We start from the raw sequence: 18,171 nt of genomic DNA, 5'->3' as shown, positions 1-18,171 counted from the left end.
GTGTGTGTGTGTGTGTGTGTGTGTGTGTGTGTGTGTAGGAGGCTGGATTAATGGCGTTGGGATCATCAGAGAGATGTTGTTAAAGTGATTCATAGATGACATAACATGGATATCTTAAAATTCAAAAGCAGCACCATGTTTTTCAGCTGCTGGCATTCACTCTTATTTAATAAATACAGAGCAAGTCTGCAGTTTCCAGCTCTGAATCCTGAACATACATGAGTTGAGTATACAGGGAAACAGCGACTGTTGTTGCCATTGTAATCTCTGATAACACTTTGCTATTTTTCCCAACTTTCTTTGCAATGCAGGTGGTGCTGGCAATCCATCAACAATCATACATAATCAATTAGGCCCAATTATATTCAACAGAACTGAGAAAACAGCTGCTTATTTCCTCATTCCTTAAACGCCTCAGTAAATAGGTTAAAAAAGTCCAAGGGGAAAAAAATCAAAAAGGAACCACAGTCATGTGAACTGAAAACTCCGACAGCCAGCCAGTACTGGGGATTACATGATTTTTTTCAGTTATAAGCGCATTAGGAAACTTACAGTGGTCTTAATCTGCTCATAATTAGCGGCGGCGTGGAAAGAAACGTGGTCCTGCTGAGGCCAGCCAGCAGAGAGCTAACAGTAATGTCTCAGGACAAGCACCAGGGTCGGGCCTACTTTGTGAAGATGGTTGTGAGAAAAGTGAAAACTTTGCAGACTAAAGAAAGAATTGATGCAAAAGTCTGTTTTATTTATTTCCATATTTCCACGTAGATGCATGTAACGTTATTATGACTAATGCATTTTGTGTTTTCATTCCTTTGAATACAGCCAATCGAACTACACAACGTTGGTTCAATCAGTGCTGAAGCTCTGACAAATCATTACTACTTCCACTTCCCAATCTGACAGTTATTAACCATTATACACTGGGCTCTGAATTAAAACAGAAATAAAATAGAAAGTAAAGCAAATCATTACAAAAATCTGTTGAAGTTTGAACCTTAAATCAGCATCAATGGTGTTTCCTCAAATATTCAACTTTTCCCGTTTGTTTTCCTCTATCGTTGGGCTCTTACTGAGAAAATATGGAAATTATAAATATATAAAACCTCTGCAAAGTGCAGTTTTAAGTAGTGCACCTGAAAATCATATTCAACATTCAATTCTGCATCTGAAACCTTTGCTGTAGCCACCAATTCACAGGTTAAACCAACTGGTGTATTTAGGAGGTGATGACATAAACAAGATTTAAAGATTTACCTTTAGCTTGGAGCAGAATGAGTTGGTACACTGGAGCAATTTTCCAGAACAAATTTGCAAACATATGACTTTTTTTTGCAGCACGGATGAGGAGTCACTGGTTTCACACAGGCTAGTGGAAAGAATGTGAGGATTGGTGCAATTAAGAGCACTACTGGACTAATTAAAAAAGTGTAAGTTTTGTTGCTAACCCCTGGTTACCTGTGCTGTCAGGTCATCGACCCTGCTAGCTATGTACAATGTGAAATGGTATTGTTAGCTCACAGATAGCAAAGCCGTAAGAATTGCCTCTAGTATCAAACTGCAGTCATAGAATCACTGCACCTTCACAAACAAAAGCATGTGACTGTATACATTTGGCTATGAATGGCTAGATGGGTAACTAGCTGAAATTAGAGCTACTAAGAACTTTGGTATCTGTGAAACACTATAAGCAGCTAATAGTTAACCAAATGTTATATGACAATATGTTATTAAGGTTTCATGTTATGTGACTCCTAACAATGTGACGTTAACTGTCGAGCAAATAAAGTAGCAGTCACACAGGCCTAGAGAGCAGCCCATCACCCTCCAGCAACTGCTGGTTACAAGGAGCAAATAAGTGTTCTGCAACCAGTTGGAAAGTGGTTGCAGAACAATCAGTGTGTATTCCTGACCGGTTGGTGAAAACTTCTTACAGTTGCTATCGATTTCCGTGGTACTGACTAGAGATGGACCGATCCGATATTACGTATCGGTATCGGTCCGATACTGACGTAAATTACTGGATCGGATATCGGAGAAAAATAAAAAAAATGTAATCCGATCCATTAAATATCAAAAAAGCACCTCACAAAACTTGCGACATGGCGTAACTCGGCTCATAACCGTAGCACATCCAGCAGTACGGGTCACGTGATAGAGCGGCTGTGTGTATTTGTAGCCTCGCTAGCAATCCGGCATTTCATCTCCGAGGAAGTTATCCCAGAGAGAAGTAAAGCAAGTGTGTAAATTCATCTCTGAATGTTTGTAAAGCATTCCAGCGTTAAGCTTAACAACCGATATATGGAGCAACTGCCTCTTCTCTCTCTCTCCCTCCCTCTCCTGCTGCTACTTCAATCGAAACTGATCAGGTTGCTTAATATTTCTGCTAAGTACTCTTTAAAATACCAGAATAGGGAGGATGGTGTAGGTTTAAGTTTATTAGATTGATCAGTATTGCTGAACTATGAAATATTTTGGGTGCAGTGTATTTTTTACATACAGGTATAACAGAATGGCTTTAGTGTTTTTTTTTTTTAACTTGAGTATGAACTTATACAAAAAGCAGCAAGATATTAAAAAAAACTGTTTTATTGATTTAAAAAAAACACTATATCGGATTCATATCGGTATCGGCAGATATCCAAATTTATGATATCGGTATCGGTCATAAAAAAGTGGTATCGTGCCATCTCTAGTACTGACTCTGTGAAAATTGCGACACAAACAGGAAATGAAGACCATTTGCCTTCAGCTTAATTTCACCTAGCGAAAGGCAGCAACCTCCAGCAATAACTCCTCAGACAATTGGAAATACTCATTTTTCCCTCACAATTGGTGGTTTTATGAAGTCCAATATGACAGAAAGTTCATGTCGCATTATGCAAGAAAGCTCTTAAATTATCTCCCAGCTCCAACAGTGATGTGACACTGGGTTGAGCTATACCAGCATATTCTGAGAATTCAATCAATTTTAGCTACTAGATCAAAGGAAAACACTTTTAGTTCAAATTACTTGATATTTGGAGTTCACGTCTTCAGGCAGAGGTAAATAAAAACTTCCATTCACCTTTAAACAACCTGCTAACCCAGGTGAACAAGCTAGATGGGGTCAGTGGAAATATTTAGTGAGGAATGTGAGGAATCAGTTTGTCTGAAACCTATGTCACATAGGCAATATAACCTCTGAACCTACGCACAATCAGCTTTGAGGGGTCTGACAGTGACCATAGGTCTGGCAATAGATTGAAAAACTATTAAAGAAAATTCAATGCAACTTAAAGTAAACAAATCCAAAATTTATACCTCAGTTACTCATCACTGCTAGGACAGCCTTTCAATATAAGATAAAAGGTCATGGAAGACGTGTAACCTGTAACAGGCTAGTAGTCTGACAAGTTTCTTACCGCTGTAGAAAGTCTGGAGGCCAGCGTCATCTCCAAGTTGCCTTTAAGCCCCAGCAGTGCAGGAACTAGGATGAACACCTCAGACACATCGGTGAACACCGTCCAGTGCTGCAATGACATAGCAAAACATTATTATCAGCACCACAACATTAACAGAGCGCACACTCTGCCATACTGAAACTGGTTCACAGCCACACAGAATGCTGTCACCCGCATAGATAGAGGTTAGCTGCAGTTCGGAGCAGACTGTCTCTGGGTCTGTGCAACCTTTAATATTGATTTACAGGTGAAACCACTCCTGCATTAAAGAGCAGAAAATCTGCCTCTATAGACCTTTCACACTATGTATCATGCCAGCTCCCTCTTAACAAGAACAAGGGCAGTAAAACCTAAAGCTGAAATGATTGATCACTCTCCTACTTTAGCTTGCATTCTGTTTTCCTTCTCTATCACCTTTACCCACCATCTCCTGTAGTGTAAACACAGGGACTGTCTCATGTCTCTGTGTAATCATAATACTATACACATTTATATTTATATCGAAATCTGTACTGTACAAGATATTCCAGAATAAAAGCAGACTGCAATCTCGGTATTCTTTCACCCCAACCGGTTGCAGCAGATGGCCCCGCCCCTCCCTCAGCCTGGTTCTGCCGGAGGTTTCTTCCTGTTAAAAGGGAGTTTTTCCTTCCCACTGTCACCAAAGTGCTTACTCATAGGGGGTCATATAATTGTTGGGTTTTTCTCTGCATCTATTATTGTACGATCTACTGTGCAATATAAAGCACCTTGAGGCGACTGTTGTTGTGATTTGGCGCTATATAAATAAAACCGAATTGAACTGAATAGTTTTTGATGGGCGGAACCAGATCTTGTTCTCCACACGGCCGTTTCCCCATCCAGTGCCACACAAATGGAAACACGGCACAGCTAAACAGCATCAGTAAGATAGATGGGACTGAATATTTAGAAGCCAAGTGAACTAGATGATTAGCAACTCTTAAAGACAAAGCATTATGTTAATTTCCAGTTCAATGTCTGAAACAAGTCGTTTTAGCTCCCTCACACCTAAGCCAACTCTCTTCTCATTGGTTAAAGATACCCAATCTCATTGATATCATCAAGCAAATGCTAAACCTGAACACTGTTATGGCTTATAGGATTACTTGTACATATGGTACTCTGATTATCTGAAACTTTGCCCATGTTTAATATGAGCATCCACCACTGTAATCTATTATATAGTATGCATACGATAGAAAATAAGGAAAAGCAAAATATTTCTCAGTGCTCTGCCCTCCTCATGGGGACCCTCTGTGACACATAACACAGCATGAGTGTACAAAACATCCGACTGAATTAATAGAGTAAAGCCAAAGCCCAATGCATCATGTACCATAGAAAAAATAGTTTGATATTACTCTTGCCTACTTTAGTGCTTCAGCATCTGATCATTCATTGCCAGGGGTGCGCTTGCTTGCTCAGCTCTTACCGCAGCATAAAAAAAGCTACATTTTGCTGTACACACTACTCCGAGAAAGTCAGCCAGCAGCTCATCTATCTAAATCAGCTTTGAAGGTAGTGGCCTAGCTGGACAGAGCCACAAATAAGGGAACAAGTAAGGGAACAAGACTGCTCAGCTGTGTATCCAGTAGATGGTCTGAAATTACATTTACAGCTAGTATTATTAGGCCTGACCTTCGATAACCTGGTCCCTGGCTGCTGGCCAGTCCTCGAGAGGTGGGTTCCCTGTAACTCCCTCTGTGAACTTCTCCCTCCATTAGACTTCATGCAGCGATAGCAGATTTGCGGTCTACTGTGGCCAGAAACAAAGCTATTGCTGAAGCTAAGGCCATCGATTTATCTCCAGTCAAAGTGCTTATCATAGGTGCCGGTCCCACTGGCCCCCAGCACTTACAGTCCAGTCTAACCCGAGCGGAATCAATATTCACTGAGGCTGGCACCGAGCAGAAAAGAAAGAGGGGAAAACAGATGCTGAAGCTACAAGACAACACTGCTGGCCTGCATTTCTCACACAGAGGTCTAATGTGTGTGCTTGCTAGGTTGCTCCCACCAGATGTACAGCACTGATAAGGAGTGTCGGCTACACTCGTGTTGTCTTTAGAGGTGGTGGTTGAACTCTTTCTGCCTATCCCTTTAGCTGTCGTTAAGCCAAGCAGAGCTCGTTTCCAACAACCAGCCTCTCAGCTTGGCTCACTGCCCTCTGCCAACCCGACAGCCTTGTGAGCACTTCTCTCTTCTTTCATAGCTGTATGTTTTCAAGCTTTCCTTCTGTCTCACTGGCCTATCTTCCTCTTTGCCTCCCCTGTGGTGATATATGTTGTTGTCTCCATGGAACGCTGGCTCGGAGCCAAACAAACCCTCCCTCCTCGCTTCTAAGAACTCGACTGGAGAACTGCAGTACCTCTGTGTACAGACCTATAGGAGCTCTGGTATGCAAGCCCCGCAAGGGTCAGGATGCCCAGTTGAGAAACGTGACCTTTTATTTTATTTGTGATAATTGCACTTGCTGTGTTGAGCGGGACGCCGAACCCCGATGGCATGCAATGTCAACGCAACTCCAGCAGCGTCACAGACACTACAGCAGGTGGTGTCTGTTTCATTTTTCTGTTGCTGCAGCATGGATGGTACAGTCAGGGTCTAGTTTATCTGTATAAACTAATATCTGCATTTAGATAAGAAGAATATGTAGGGCAAGCTACCAGAGGAATCTGTAGTCTATATGTAGTTTTACCGAGCAGGTTTTGGCTGCATGAATGGAAAGAGTCCAAGTGGGGAGCTAAAGAAAGTCAAAACTCCATCTCAAAACCATCAGCTATCATCACATGGTAATTTACCTCTTTTTAGATTTCTATGAATTTATAAGGAAAATCAAACACTGTCCCCACAGTTCAAGTCGGCAACCTAGATAATGCGTTCGCAGGCCTGAGCCTGGTTCTGCTGGAGGTTTCTTCCTGTTATGAAGGGAGTTTGCTGCTCATACAGGCTTGTATGATTGCTGGGGTTTTCTATCTACTATTGTGGAGGCTTTGCCTTATGATACAAAGTGACTTGAGGCTGGTAATGTTGGGATATGGTGCCATATCAATAAAACTGAACTGAATTGTTTGGGACCAGATAAGAAGGGCTGGGGTGGAAAGCCTGAACTCTGTGATGAGGGGGCAGCCTAGGATCAAAGGTTCCTCAGGATCTTTCACACTGTGAAAGATTAATCAGAGCATGGGGCAACACAAAGGCACTCTAACCCACTAATCCTGTCCATCCCTATCACTCACATCCTAACCAAGCAGCTATCTGAGATATGGTCACGTTTTAAGAGCTGCGAGGTGATAACATTGTTAATGACCGTCATCAACGTTACAAGCAGAAGTCACCAAAATAAAACAACTACTCATAACAAGCAGTCAGTCACTGCAATAGGGAGGGCAGAAGTTTAGAAACTTATCCTTACATGGGGTTATTAAATTGTGATTTTTAAGATTTTGGTGATTTTGTTCAGACAAATTCTGGAAAACATGGAAAAATAGCATACTGTGGTGTGAATTTAAGTAGTGTCTGATTGGACACCAAAGTCTGGGTATGAAGCTAGAAGCTGAAGAGACAATGCAGTTTGAGGGAATTAAGCCCACGTTCTGGTTTGAAAGTGACTCCTGAGTGAAAACCAAGCACGTGGATGTGGTTGGACCAAAATGGTATCTGGTGGGTAGTGAAGGCTTGGCCACAGTTAAACCTTTGTGTGGACTATGATTTCCTGTTTACCGGTTGCTGTATTTTTAGACCGTGTGTCTTTGAGGCTGAAGCTGTGTTCTATTCTTTTTCCTCTTTTTTGGTGTTTCAGTCTACAGACACCGCACACCAGGCCAGACGGCTAACTCTGAGGCAGACAAACACACGCGGATGATTATCATAACATACAACACTGGACACGCATATTTGCTTTTGTCTTTTTTCAGCTTTTTGTTTGTAGATTGATTGCACAAATGATGAAATCTTATGTGACTGTGAGTAAGTGTGCGTGTGTTTCAAAATAACAAAAATCACCCATTTGGCCTTGGACTCCGACATCCCCAAGAAAACTAGCACTGCGTGACCTTTCCAAACCACACGTAACCTTCAGTCCAACTGAGCAGGTCAGTCCTGGGTTCCCGGCCCTGCCAATGAGAGACTGACAGTTTTAGGTCATTTGCCTGCCAAGTCACTAAGCACAACTATGCAGACGTCTCACTCCTCTATACCAGTTGGACAATCCTTTCTGGGCCAACCTTGTGAGGGAAAAAGGCCAGAAAACTCTGTGCGTGTGTGGTAGATGGTCAAAGTGACCAGGATTTAAGAGGTCAAAGAGCCAATATAGAAAGTGACACAGAAAGTCGAGTACACAAGTGTCCAAACCACAGCTTTTAAACTCAGGCCAGGCAGACACATTAACTAAAGGTTCAGGCATCCCAGAAGAAAAGCTTGCTACTGGCTATAGTGCTTTCTTTGTCTCATAACCAACATATCATCTTTGGAACTGGAGATTACTGAGTCCTGACCTTTTTATTCTAACCTCCAGGAGAAATAAGGGGTAAACAAATGAACCAAAAGAACAAACAAATAATTCTGTCTAATTTGAGAACAATCCAAGAAACACAAGAACAGCAAGACCCAAATGACTTTGAATTTTATCCATAGAGAGAAACTTCTGAACTCAGGAGAGCTAGTTAAGTTCTCCTGGATCACTTTATCTCATCTGATAATCAAATAAAGATCTGTGCTTTACTTGTCTGCATAAATTAGCTCCTTATTTAGCGAGACAAATAAAGATCAGTGCAGCAAGAAAACAGACCTGCCTCGTGTTTTAGCATCAAGTTAAAACTTGTTCTATTCACGTTTTGGCAATCAGGAGACAAAAAAAAAAAAATAGAGTTTTCCAACACGAGAAACTACATCTACCTTTTCATCAGCTTCATATACATTAGGTATTGGGGCTCGACCTAACCCTAAGCACGTGACCTCAGAAAGTTATGCTCACTTATAGCCGAGGATCAACTGCAGTCCCAACGGGAGAGAGAGAGAGAGTAAGATCGAGTTAGACAACTACCTTCCTGCAAGGACAGGGGGGATTAGCTGAGTTAGCGTTTCATGGTGTCACGGGGGGAATTAGGCAGCCAGACGACCTGCTGGATGCTCAGCCGACCTCAATGGAACTGCAGTAAGAAGCCTCGCATCTTACTGCAGCCATTTCTTTCAGCTATTTACTCTCAGGTACAAGAGTGCTAGACCAGCAGGGAGGGATACGGCCCTCTACCTTCTGTGTGAGCTTGTTTCCAGTCACACCTCTGAAAGAATGGTGCACTGAGTGTTTTGGAAATTAAAGAGAACGCAGCAGCATGGTGCCTAAGTTGAGGCAGCATGAAAACTTTTTTGACCTCAAACCTCTGCATTCCTGGTTTAGCGAGGATACCTAACCACATGGCAATAGAGGCCTTGGCGCTGAATTGTATTTTGTTTTTACTCCAACTCTAGCTCAGCTGTAGTACGCTGCCATTTCAGGTGCTCAAAGAAAGTAAACTTATTCCCCCGCCTCCCCCCTCCTGTCTGTTCTGAGTTTCTGGGGTCCACCATGTTGGCATCAGCGTATGTGCACACAGTTTGCCCAGACCTGGCGGACTGACATGGCCGGCTTTATCTGCATTCCAAGCGGACTTCAAATAAATATATAACATTTCTACAGAGCACACTTGGATCCTCTCAGAGCAAAGGCAGTGACTCATCAGGAAATCAAGTCCTATTCTCCTTTAAAGGCCAAGTGGATCATATAGCTCCCTGGCTATGCACTGCTATGCAAATACCGTCTATTGTTTCTTGTACTTTATGTGAGATTTTGAAAAGAGGTGTGTGTGTGTGTGATGACTCGTTAGAAGACACACCAGTGTGTACCAGTATGCGCCAGCCACAGGGACAGTCAGCCCAGCCGCTGAGGAGAAAATGTTATGTAAATACCCCCATGGTGTCTGATAACTGCCCCATACACACATCCCCAAAGACAGGCAACCAGATAGGCCACCAGCACGATGACTGACACACGCCAAGGCAAACCGGCCTCGGTGCACTAGATCATTCAAATGTTTCACGAGCCTATCCCGTAAGTGTGACTACACATGGCCTGCTTGGTGCAGTGGATCTGCTTAGAAAAACAGCTGTGAAATGAAATGTAAATGCCTGCGAGGAAAAGTTGGGGTTGTGCATTGACACCAGACTTTTTGAAAGTTCCAACAGCCGAACCCCTGTCAATGCAAAAAACAAAACAAAAACTTTTTAAAGAGTAGACAACACAGGATTAACCAGCCTGAGTTCTTTATTCTGAGTTGCCAATTACATTGTGTAAGAAATCTCACTCACCTGGACGATGTCTAGCACCATCCCTGCTGCCACCGTCCCGAACCCGGCCAGCAAGAAGGGGAAGACCACCTGCAGTCCGATGGAAAAGGAGGTCTCCTTGAGGGGTGCTGTTGGTTCGGGGCTCTGATCGGTGCTGGTGTCATCACTCTCGTTGCTCTGGCTTGCATTCTCCAGGAGCGCATCCTCCTCTCGCTGACCTTTGGCATTGGCCCGACAGTCCATGGCCACCACAATCTCCGACCTCTCGTCGTTCTCCCCAGTCTCATTCACTCGCTCGGGGAAAGATGTGACCTCGGTGAGCTCAAACTCATCCCCGGTCACCGGGCTCACTTCTTCGGGGCCCTTTGTCAGGATCACCGGGTGGACGGTGCAGTTGGAGTTGAGGAAGGCCGAAGTGAGGGGGCCTCCCTCCTTCTTCATCTCAATGGCCCCAGAAGACATGTCGATGTCGGGGAGCTTTTCTTGTTCTTTCGACCAAAGTACCATGCGGAAGCCTTTGAAGACAGTGGGCTTGATAAGAAAAGGTCAGCGTGCCTCAGCCTAACGGTTTTATGGGAAAGTCAGAACTGACCACCGGATCTGGTTTTGAACCTGATCAGTCCAACTGATTTATCCCATTAAAGAGGCCGACAAGGTGTGGAGGTCGGTCATAAAGACTGGGAGAAAAACACTCTGCCAGAAAAAACCTGCAGCGAGGCACATGCAGCCGTGCGTCTGCAAAGCCTGTGTTCCTGTCGGTGCTTCGGGAGCAGAACCAGTATGTTCTCCATTCACTGCAAGGTGCTCAGGTTAGGCCGGCAAAAAACAGAAGACATACTGGTTCAACGTAGAAAAGGATAGAAAACAACAGGGAGGGGACTCACCACAGAAATCCCCTGCAGTCAGCTGCAAACAGTCCTTTGCAGTTCAGTACAAGCTGGAAAAATATGTAAATCAGAGACCTGCAGTGGCACCGGTCATGCTGTCAGTCTGCTGTCCATGTGAGACTGGTCGCTGCACAGGGCTCCAAACGTCTCACTTTACACCACGTGGCCGCTGGACAGTTTTCAAATGTGATATTTAAAGGTCTCAGTATGAGGATTGAATTACCAACAGTGGAAAAGTATCTCTCCAACCAGAGTGGACCGTCACCTGGGGAAAGAATGAATATCATTAATTATTCAGTCTTAAATAAAATCATTTTCCAGCAGTACCCCACATCTATTTCCAAAAATCTCTAAGTAGCAGGGCAGCTTTTACTGCCCTGATCAAAATATTCATAAATCAAAAATTCCAAAAAGTTACAAACCAACATTCAGATCTAACTGGTGAGAGGACAGAGACACTGTGCGGTGGTGTTTAGGCTTGGATGCTGCAGCTCGTCATATTCAGGTGTTAAAATAAATAAAGAGGACAGAAAATCACTGTTAGGCACTAACTTCACCGTGGGTACCACAAATGCCCCGTCAGCCCTACTAACAGATTAGTATAGCCCCAGACAATTGTTTGCTCTCCCCTCCATTACAGCAGTGCTGAGCAGATCCCAACAGTGAGTTTAAAAACAGTTTCATCCAGCGCCAAATTTCCTCCCGGTGGCTAAAAATATTCCACCATTAACAGAGGCGCTGCGCACATCCTCTGCAAGCACAGCTTCCAACCACAGCAGCGCAACAACGACCACTGTCACAATTTTCAAAGTAAAAAACACCCCTCACTTTACCCGTGAGCCCAGAGTGCCGTCAGCTTAAACCCCCCAACTCTTAAACTCACTGCAGCAGACAGGAGTGTAGCAAACAGTAACACAACAGAGGTCCCCTTCACACATCAGAAACAACCTCACTGCAGTCAAGTACCGAGCGTGGACACACATGGTTAGTCATTCACACCGACATGAACTACTTGTATCAACAGAAGTAAGCAGCAGGTAAAGCAAAGCATTCAGTGCTGCTTTAATTAAAACAGTAATGTCAGCTACTGACATAAACTGCTGTATTATTCAACTCAGTGTGGTGATGAAGCCTGTTGAAAAAATACCATCACCAATCTATGACGCGATCCTTGGTGAGATCAGGTCACGGTCCACCCGTTTTTACTTCACATAATAAAGCAGCTTTTACTCTGAAGGCCTTTCTTTTACCTTCCAGTGTTGCTGCTGCTGACTTGAAGCAGCTTTCCTCTGACTGCAAGTTGCGACATCCGCACGGACTTTCCCGGCTCAAACAATCCTCTGCTTAGTAGTCAGGACCAACACCACCCGAACCCAACATGGCAAAGGCGTAAATTAGTGCTCCCCTGGTCAGGGCTGAATAGACGAGCCCTGCTATTCTGTTCTGCTTCTCATTTAAACGAGGGCAGAGGGCTCTCTGTTCCATCGCCGGGCTGGAGCCCATGTCACTGCCACTGTAACCACGAGTGTTAAACTCGTGAAAAATTGTGTCCCCCCCACCCCCCTAAAAAAGAGAAAAAAAGTAATCATTCTTCACCATCACAGGTACAAGTTGCGGCTTTGCAGTTTGAGTCTCGAATGACACATCCCGGTAGAAATGTGCACATTAAAATAAGTAATGTAAAAATAAATACATACATAAAAAAGCTCACGGGTGCTTACCTCTGAGTGCCAGTGGTCCTCGGTGTGAGGACAGACCGGAGTGATGATCTGTATGAGTACAGGGACTCCGTGTGCCCGGCTGAATTTATCCTCCACCTCTTGTTAACGCGCTCAGGCTTGTGAGGCGTGGAAGCCGGTACGCACGCCTTATGTGCGGTACCGGCTCTGCACAGCTGATTTAATGGTTAATGTTAGTTAATGGTTAAGCCCTGCCCTCTGTGCGGCTCCAGTCTGCCTGTTACATTGTAAACATGCAGTGCCGCCCGGCTGCCTGGATGCGCATCTATAATACACCCGCACGGTGCAGGGGGCCAGGAAGCCACTAGGCGGGCCCTCCCTCCACAATCTGGATAGTCGATATAGACCCCCGCCCCACCTTTACCTCCCTCCCCTCCATTACCGACCTTCCACCCCTCTGGTTTCCATTGCGCACAAGCCCCCCACAACCTCTACCCAGTGTGTGCCCATGCCGTGCCAGTCTCTTCCACAAGCCACTAATTTACTACTGCAGTTTTAGTTTAACAGTAGAGCTTGATTTCTCAATGAATGGGCTGGCAGGGGTATGAGTACGGTCTGTATGAGTCTGACCAATCTGGGGCAAATTTAGTCACTGATCCACCACCATGGAAAGGACAGCTTGCATAAGTGAAAGTTTTGAAATGTCACCAATGTGACCTAAAGCAGGAACGGTTAGAACTGATATGGCTGTAAAATGTGTAAAGGTGACACAAAACCCCACATTATTTAAAAATAGACAGAGTACTGCATCATTATTATGATACTACTACAATATTTATTTTAAAACCTGTAATGAGTAAAACAAAACAAAAAAAAGGTAGACAACTCATTTTATTTGTGGGCCAATTTCATTTCAAGTGGGCTTCGGTTCAGTTATATTAATGTATCACTTCACAACAACAGTGTAACATTAGAGAGAGAACCCCAACAATTTCACTGTTATCAGCAAGCACTTGGTGATGGTGGGGAGGACGAATGTACATTCTGAAAAGATTCACATGTAATGAACTATCTACACACATGACTGATAGCCTAATAAAAAGGAAAAAAAGATCTTAGGTCTCAAGAAAAACAAGTGTCCTTTCAAGATTTGTGCCTTTGGTCCACAGCCCTGAAACAGAGATGTGTTGAACAAAGTTTCTAAGCTCACCTGTGGAGTTCCGCAAGGCTCCATCTTTGGGCCTCTTTTATGTAACACTAATCCCCATTAGAAGAAGCCAAACTGCTCTAATAGGTTTGTGACCTGAAATGTAAATTTATATCAGATAACCTTTTTGGTCTCTTGTCAGTACACAGACCTGCCAGTTCAACAAAGTTAAAATGTTAAGAAATAATGTTTAATGGTTCTGCTTTCCTCCTGTCATTCAGAAGGTAGTGTACAGCAGGCTTGTTGTTGAAGGCAGCAGCTGCTGTTTATAAGTGTTGCAACACAGAAAGGAAACATAAAGCTGTAGCTCCTCAACACCAAAACAATAAACTGAAAGCTGCTATTGTACTAACAGGATTACACTAGTTTGCCCGTTTAAACTACACTCACTTTGGAGGCATTTTTTATACTTATAAGGATTAATTGCACTGTTTTGCTACTGTTATTAGTTTTTGTTAGTTTTTGAAATGCTATGTACTACAGAAATACCAATACACTTTAAGAAAAAAACAAAAAACAAAACAAGTGCTTGTACAGTATGTGTGGATGTGTGTTTATGTTATCTGCCTCTTCCTGATGTTCCTGTAGAACAACATCTCTAATAATGTCCCCGGAGAAGCAGCAGCTTTGTTGTGCTGTTTGCCTGTTGCTTTACAGCAGGAGTTCAGCTCAGCAGCACCAGGATCACCCAGCAGGCAAAAGCTGCAATTCATCCACACCCTGCCCCTCTGAGCTGAGCCTGTTTGCACACAGCAGAAACATCCAGTGGATGTGTACTTACGCAGGTTTGCAGGTGAACAGGAAGCTGCACTTTCACTCTGCGGTCAGATTACTCATGCTGTAGCAATTTGGCAATTACAATTTTATTCATTCATGCATACTGATTGCATATTGTTTTCCATGAGCGTCAGGATGTGTGATTAGTTTTGGACTTAGTGCACAAATACATGAGCGACATTAGTCTTACAGCTCTTGCAGGAATTCTTTCTTAAACTTAAAGATGTTATTAAGATTTTATTAAGTCATTTGTTGTTGCTTTGTTTTACTTTTGTCTGTAAAAGGCCAGATGTTGTCACCTTTCATGGCTCAAAGCTGAATTTAACCTTGTTTACATGAATGACTATTTGCTTTTGTTCTGGATATGAAAGATAAAAAACTGACTGAAATTACTGAGCATTATCTTAAGATGTCTAAAGGCGGGGTGGGGGTTTCCAGGAAGCAAATCAGTGCAACTAGGAACAGCTCTGTGATCTAGATATGAGGGGTTTTCAGATAACTTGGCAGAGCGGCTTCCTGGAACAGATCACTTTTTACAGTTTGCACCACAATATTGTGCCAGTGTAAATAAGGCAGCTGCAGAAATTGCATTTAAGCACAATTCACATTACTATTTTCTGCATTTTTCATCTATTCATTGCTAGTGCTTTAATGTGTACATGCAACATACACACTGACATTTTTTGATGTCTCTGCTATGACTGGTGCGCGTGTTGCAATCTGCGTTGTAGGTGGACCCACTCCTCTGTTGCTGTCACTGAGTTTTTCCAGCATTTATGTTTTTATCTGAAATTAACTTAAACTTAAAGGCATTAGTTTCAGTTTACATGAATTCCATGGAGAATACAGTTTATTTTAGAGAAGCACATTAATGCAGATTCCACGGGTAACCTGCACTTCTGTGTAGGCACCATTAATGCTGACTGGTTTCGGAGCGATGTTCACTGCCATCCTGAGGAGGTTGGGTTTTTTTTAAGGGAAGGCCAGTCCATGAAAATATTGCAGTTACTCAGTAGATTTCATAAAACTGGAAGGTCCTTCACGATCATTTCCCTTGATTACCAATATTATACACCATTGCCATTGTCCACAATCTGGTGATGAAAACAGGAAAATTAAAATGTCAAAGAACTCTTTTGAAATACAGGACATTTTGTATGCTTCTGGTCACAGTTTCACAAAAATGCTCATTTTTTTCTCCTCAGAATCATCAGAAAACAGATAAGACAACAAATGTCCCAGTTCTTGTTTCTGTTATATTAACCTAGCGCAGTTTTACTGTGTGTACAGTGGGGCAAAAAAGTATTTAGTCAGCCACTGATTGTGCAAGTTCCCCCACCTAAAATGATGACAGAGGTCAGTAATTTGCACCAGAGGTACACTTCAACTGTGAGAGACAGAATGTGAAAAAAAAATCCATGAATCCACATGGTAGGATTTGTAAAGAATTTATTCGTAAATTAGGGTGGAAAATAAGTATTTGGTCAATAACAAAAATACAACTCAATACTTTGTAACATAACCTTTGTTGGCAATAACAGAGGTCAAACGTTTACTATAGGTCTTTACCAGGTTTGCACACACAGTAGCTGGTATTTTGGCCCATTCCTCCATGCAGATCTTCTCGAGAGCAGTGATGTTTTGGGGCTGTCGCCGAGCAACACGGACTTTCAACTCCCGCCACAGATTTTCTATGGGGTTGAGGTCTGGAGACTGGCTAGGCCACTCCAGGACTTTCAAATGCTTCTTACGGAGCCACTCCTTTGTTGCCCGGGCGGTGTGTTTTGGATCATTGTCATGTTGGAAGACCCAGCCTCGTTTCATCTTCAAAGTTCTCACTGATGGAAGGAGGTTTTGGCTCAAAATCTCACGATACATGGCCCCATTCATTCTGTCCTTAACACGGATCAGTCGTCCTGTCCCCTTGGCAGAAAAACAGCCCCATAGCATGATGTTTCCACCCCCATGCTTCACAGTAGGTATGGTGTTCTTGGGATGCAACTCAGTATTCTTCTTCCTCCAAACACGACGAGTTGAGTTTATACCAAAAAGTTCTACTTTGGTTTCATCTGACCACATGACATTCTCCCAATCCTCTGCTGTATCATCCATGTGCTCTCTGGCAAACTTCAGACGGGCCTGGACATGCACTGGCTTCAGCAGCGGAACACGTCTGGCACTGCGGGATTTGATTCCCTGCCGTTGTAGTGTGTTACTGATGGTGACCTTTGTTACTTTGGTCCCAGCTCTCTGCAGGTCATTCGCCAGGTCCCCCCGTGTGGTTCTGGGATCTTTGCTCACTGTTCTCATGATCATTTTGACCCCACGGGATGAGATCTTGCGTGGAGCCCCAGATCGAGGGAGATTATCGGTGGTCTTGTATGTCTTCCATTTTCTGATGATTGCTCCCACAGTTGATTTTTTCACACCAAGCTGCTTGCCTATTGTAGATTCACTCTTCCCAGTCTGGTGCAGGTCTACAATACTTTTCCTGGTGTCCTTCGAAAGCTCTTTGGTCTTGGCCATGGCGGAGTTTGGAGTCTGACTGTTTGAGGCTGTGGACAGGTGTCTTTTATACAGATGATGAGTTCAAACAGGTGCCATTCATACAGGTAACGAGTGGGGGACAGAAAAGCGTCTTACAGAAGACGTTACAGGTCTGTGAGAGCCAGAGATTTTCCTTGTTTGAGGTGACCAAATACTTATTTTCCACCCTGATTTACGAATAAATTCTTTACAAATCCTACCATGTGGATTCATGGATTTTTTTTTCACATTCTGTCTCTCACAGTTGAAGTGTACCTCTGGTGAAAATTACTGACCTCTGTCATCATTTTAAGTGGGGGAACTTGCACAATCAGTGGCTGACTAAATACTTTTTTGCCCCACTGTATATATATATATATATATATATATATATATATATATATATATATATATATATATATACACACACACAGATAGATAGATAGATAGATAGATAGATAGATAGATAGATAGATAGATAGATAGATAGATAATTCAATTCAATTCAGTTTTATTTATATAGCGCCAAATCACAACAAAAGTCGCCTCAAGGCGCTTCATAGATACAGAGAAAACCCCAACAATCATATAACCCCCTATGAGCAAGCACTGTGGGAAGGAAAAACTCCCTTTTAACAGGAAGAAACCTCAGGCAGAACCAGGCTGAGGGAGGGGCGGGGCCATCTGCTGTGATTGGTTGGGGTGAGAGAAGGAAGACAGGATAAAAGACATGCTGTGGAAGAGAGACAGAGGTTAATAACAGATATGATTCAATGCAGAGAGGTCTGTTAACACATAGTGAGTGAGAAAGGAGACTGGAAAGGAAAAACTCAATGCATCATGCACAGCAAATTCAAAAGTGTTAAATGTTTTGGTGTTAATAGTCTTCTTGCAAAAGTAGAGTTAATTTTACTCTAAGCAGAGTCACATTCTTTTAATGTAACTCTGAGGTGTAAAATGATAGTAGTTAAAATCGAGTGTTAAAAATGAGTGTTTCTATGTCAAATCGGGAGGTGTTACAATGGAAACATTAACTCTTGACCTCTTAACTCTGAACTCCTAGAGGGGCTATGACACCAACAGAGTAAATTCACAGACTCCGCCCCCAGCACGGCTCCAATCGAAGCTGAAGTGAAGCCGTTTCAGAACATTTTGCTCTACATATTTGAGTTGTTTGCCATGCTTGGTAAGTCATTTTTTCAAAGATTGTTTCAATTATTTCTATTAGCTTTTACTTCTGTGGCTCTTTGGAGTTGAGACAAAGCTGTGTGAAAGGCATTAGCCATGTTGCTCTGTGATAGCATAATATTCTG

The 18,171-nt window shown here is 43.0% G+C and overlaps 1 protein-coding gene across 2 annotated transcripts in view; it reads right to left on the bottom strand.

Moving 5' to 3' along the window:
- Positions 1–12,644, bottom strand: part of slc41a1 (solute carrier family 41 member 1) — a 29,204-nt gene extending 16,560 nt beyond the window's left edge. Inside the window, exons 1-3 of one of the 2 annotated variants that reach the window (XM_085272959.1) lie at positions 12,391–12,644; positions 9,804–10,934; positions 3,402–3,509 (exon numbers count right to left, since the gene is read on the bottom strand). In XM_085272959.1, coding sequence (XP_085129085.1) covers positions 3,402–3,509; positions 9,804–10,289 — 594 coding nt within the window. In that variant the 5' untranslated portion in view covers positions 10,290–10,934; positions 12,391–12,644. Of the gene's footprint in view, positions 1–3,401; positions 3,510–9,803; positions 10,935–11,091; positions 11,314–12,390 lie in introns of those variants that run through there. The other variant, XM_085272960.1, reaches the window with a different exon arrangement.
- Between the last annotated feature and the right edge of the window lie 5,527 nt (positions 12,645–18,171).

The sequence above is a fragment of the Mchenga conophoros genome, linkage group LG5 (assembly GCF_057382185.1).
Source record: "Mchenga conophoros isolate Kocher_MC1m ecotype Shallow Benthic linkage group LG5, M_conophoros_male_GT1.1, whole genome shotgun sequence".
NCBI classification, from domain to species: domain Eukaryota; kingdom Metazoa; phylum Chordata; class Actinopteri; order Cichliformes; family Cichlidae; genus Mchenga; species Mchenga conophoros.
Note: the sequence above shows the minus strand (reverse complement) of the source record. Positions and strands in the feature narration are given on the sequence as shown.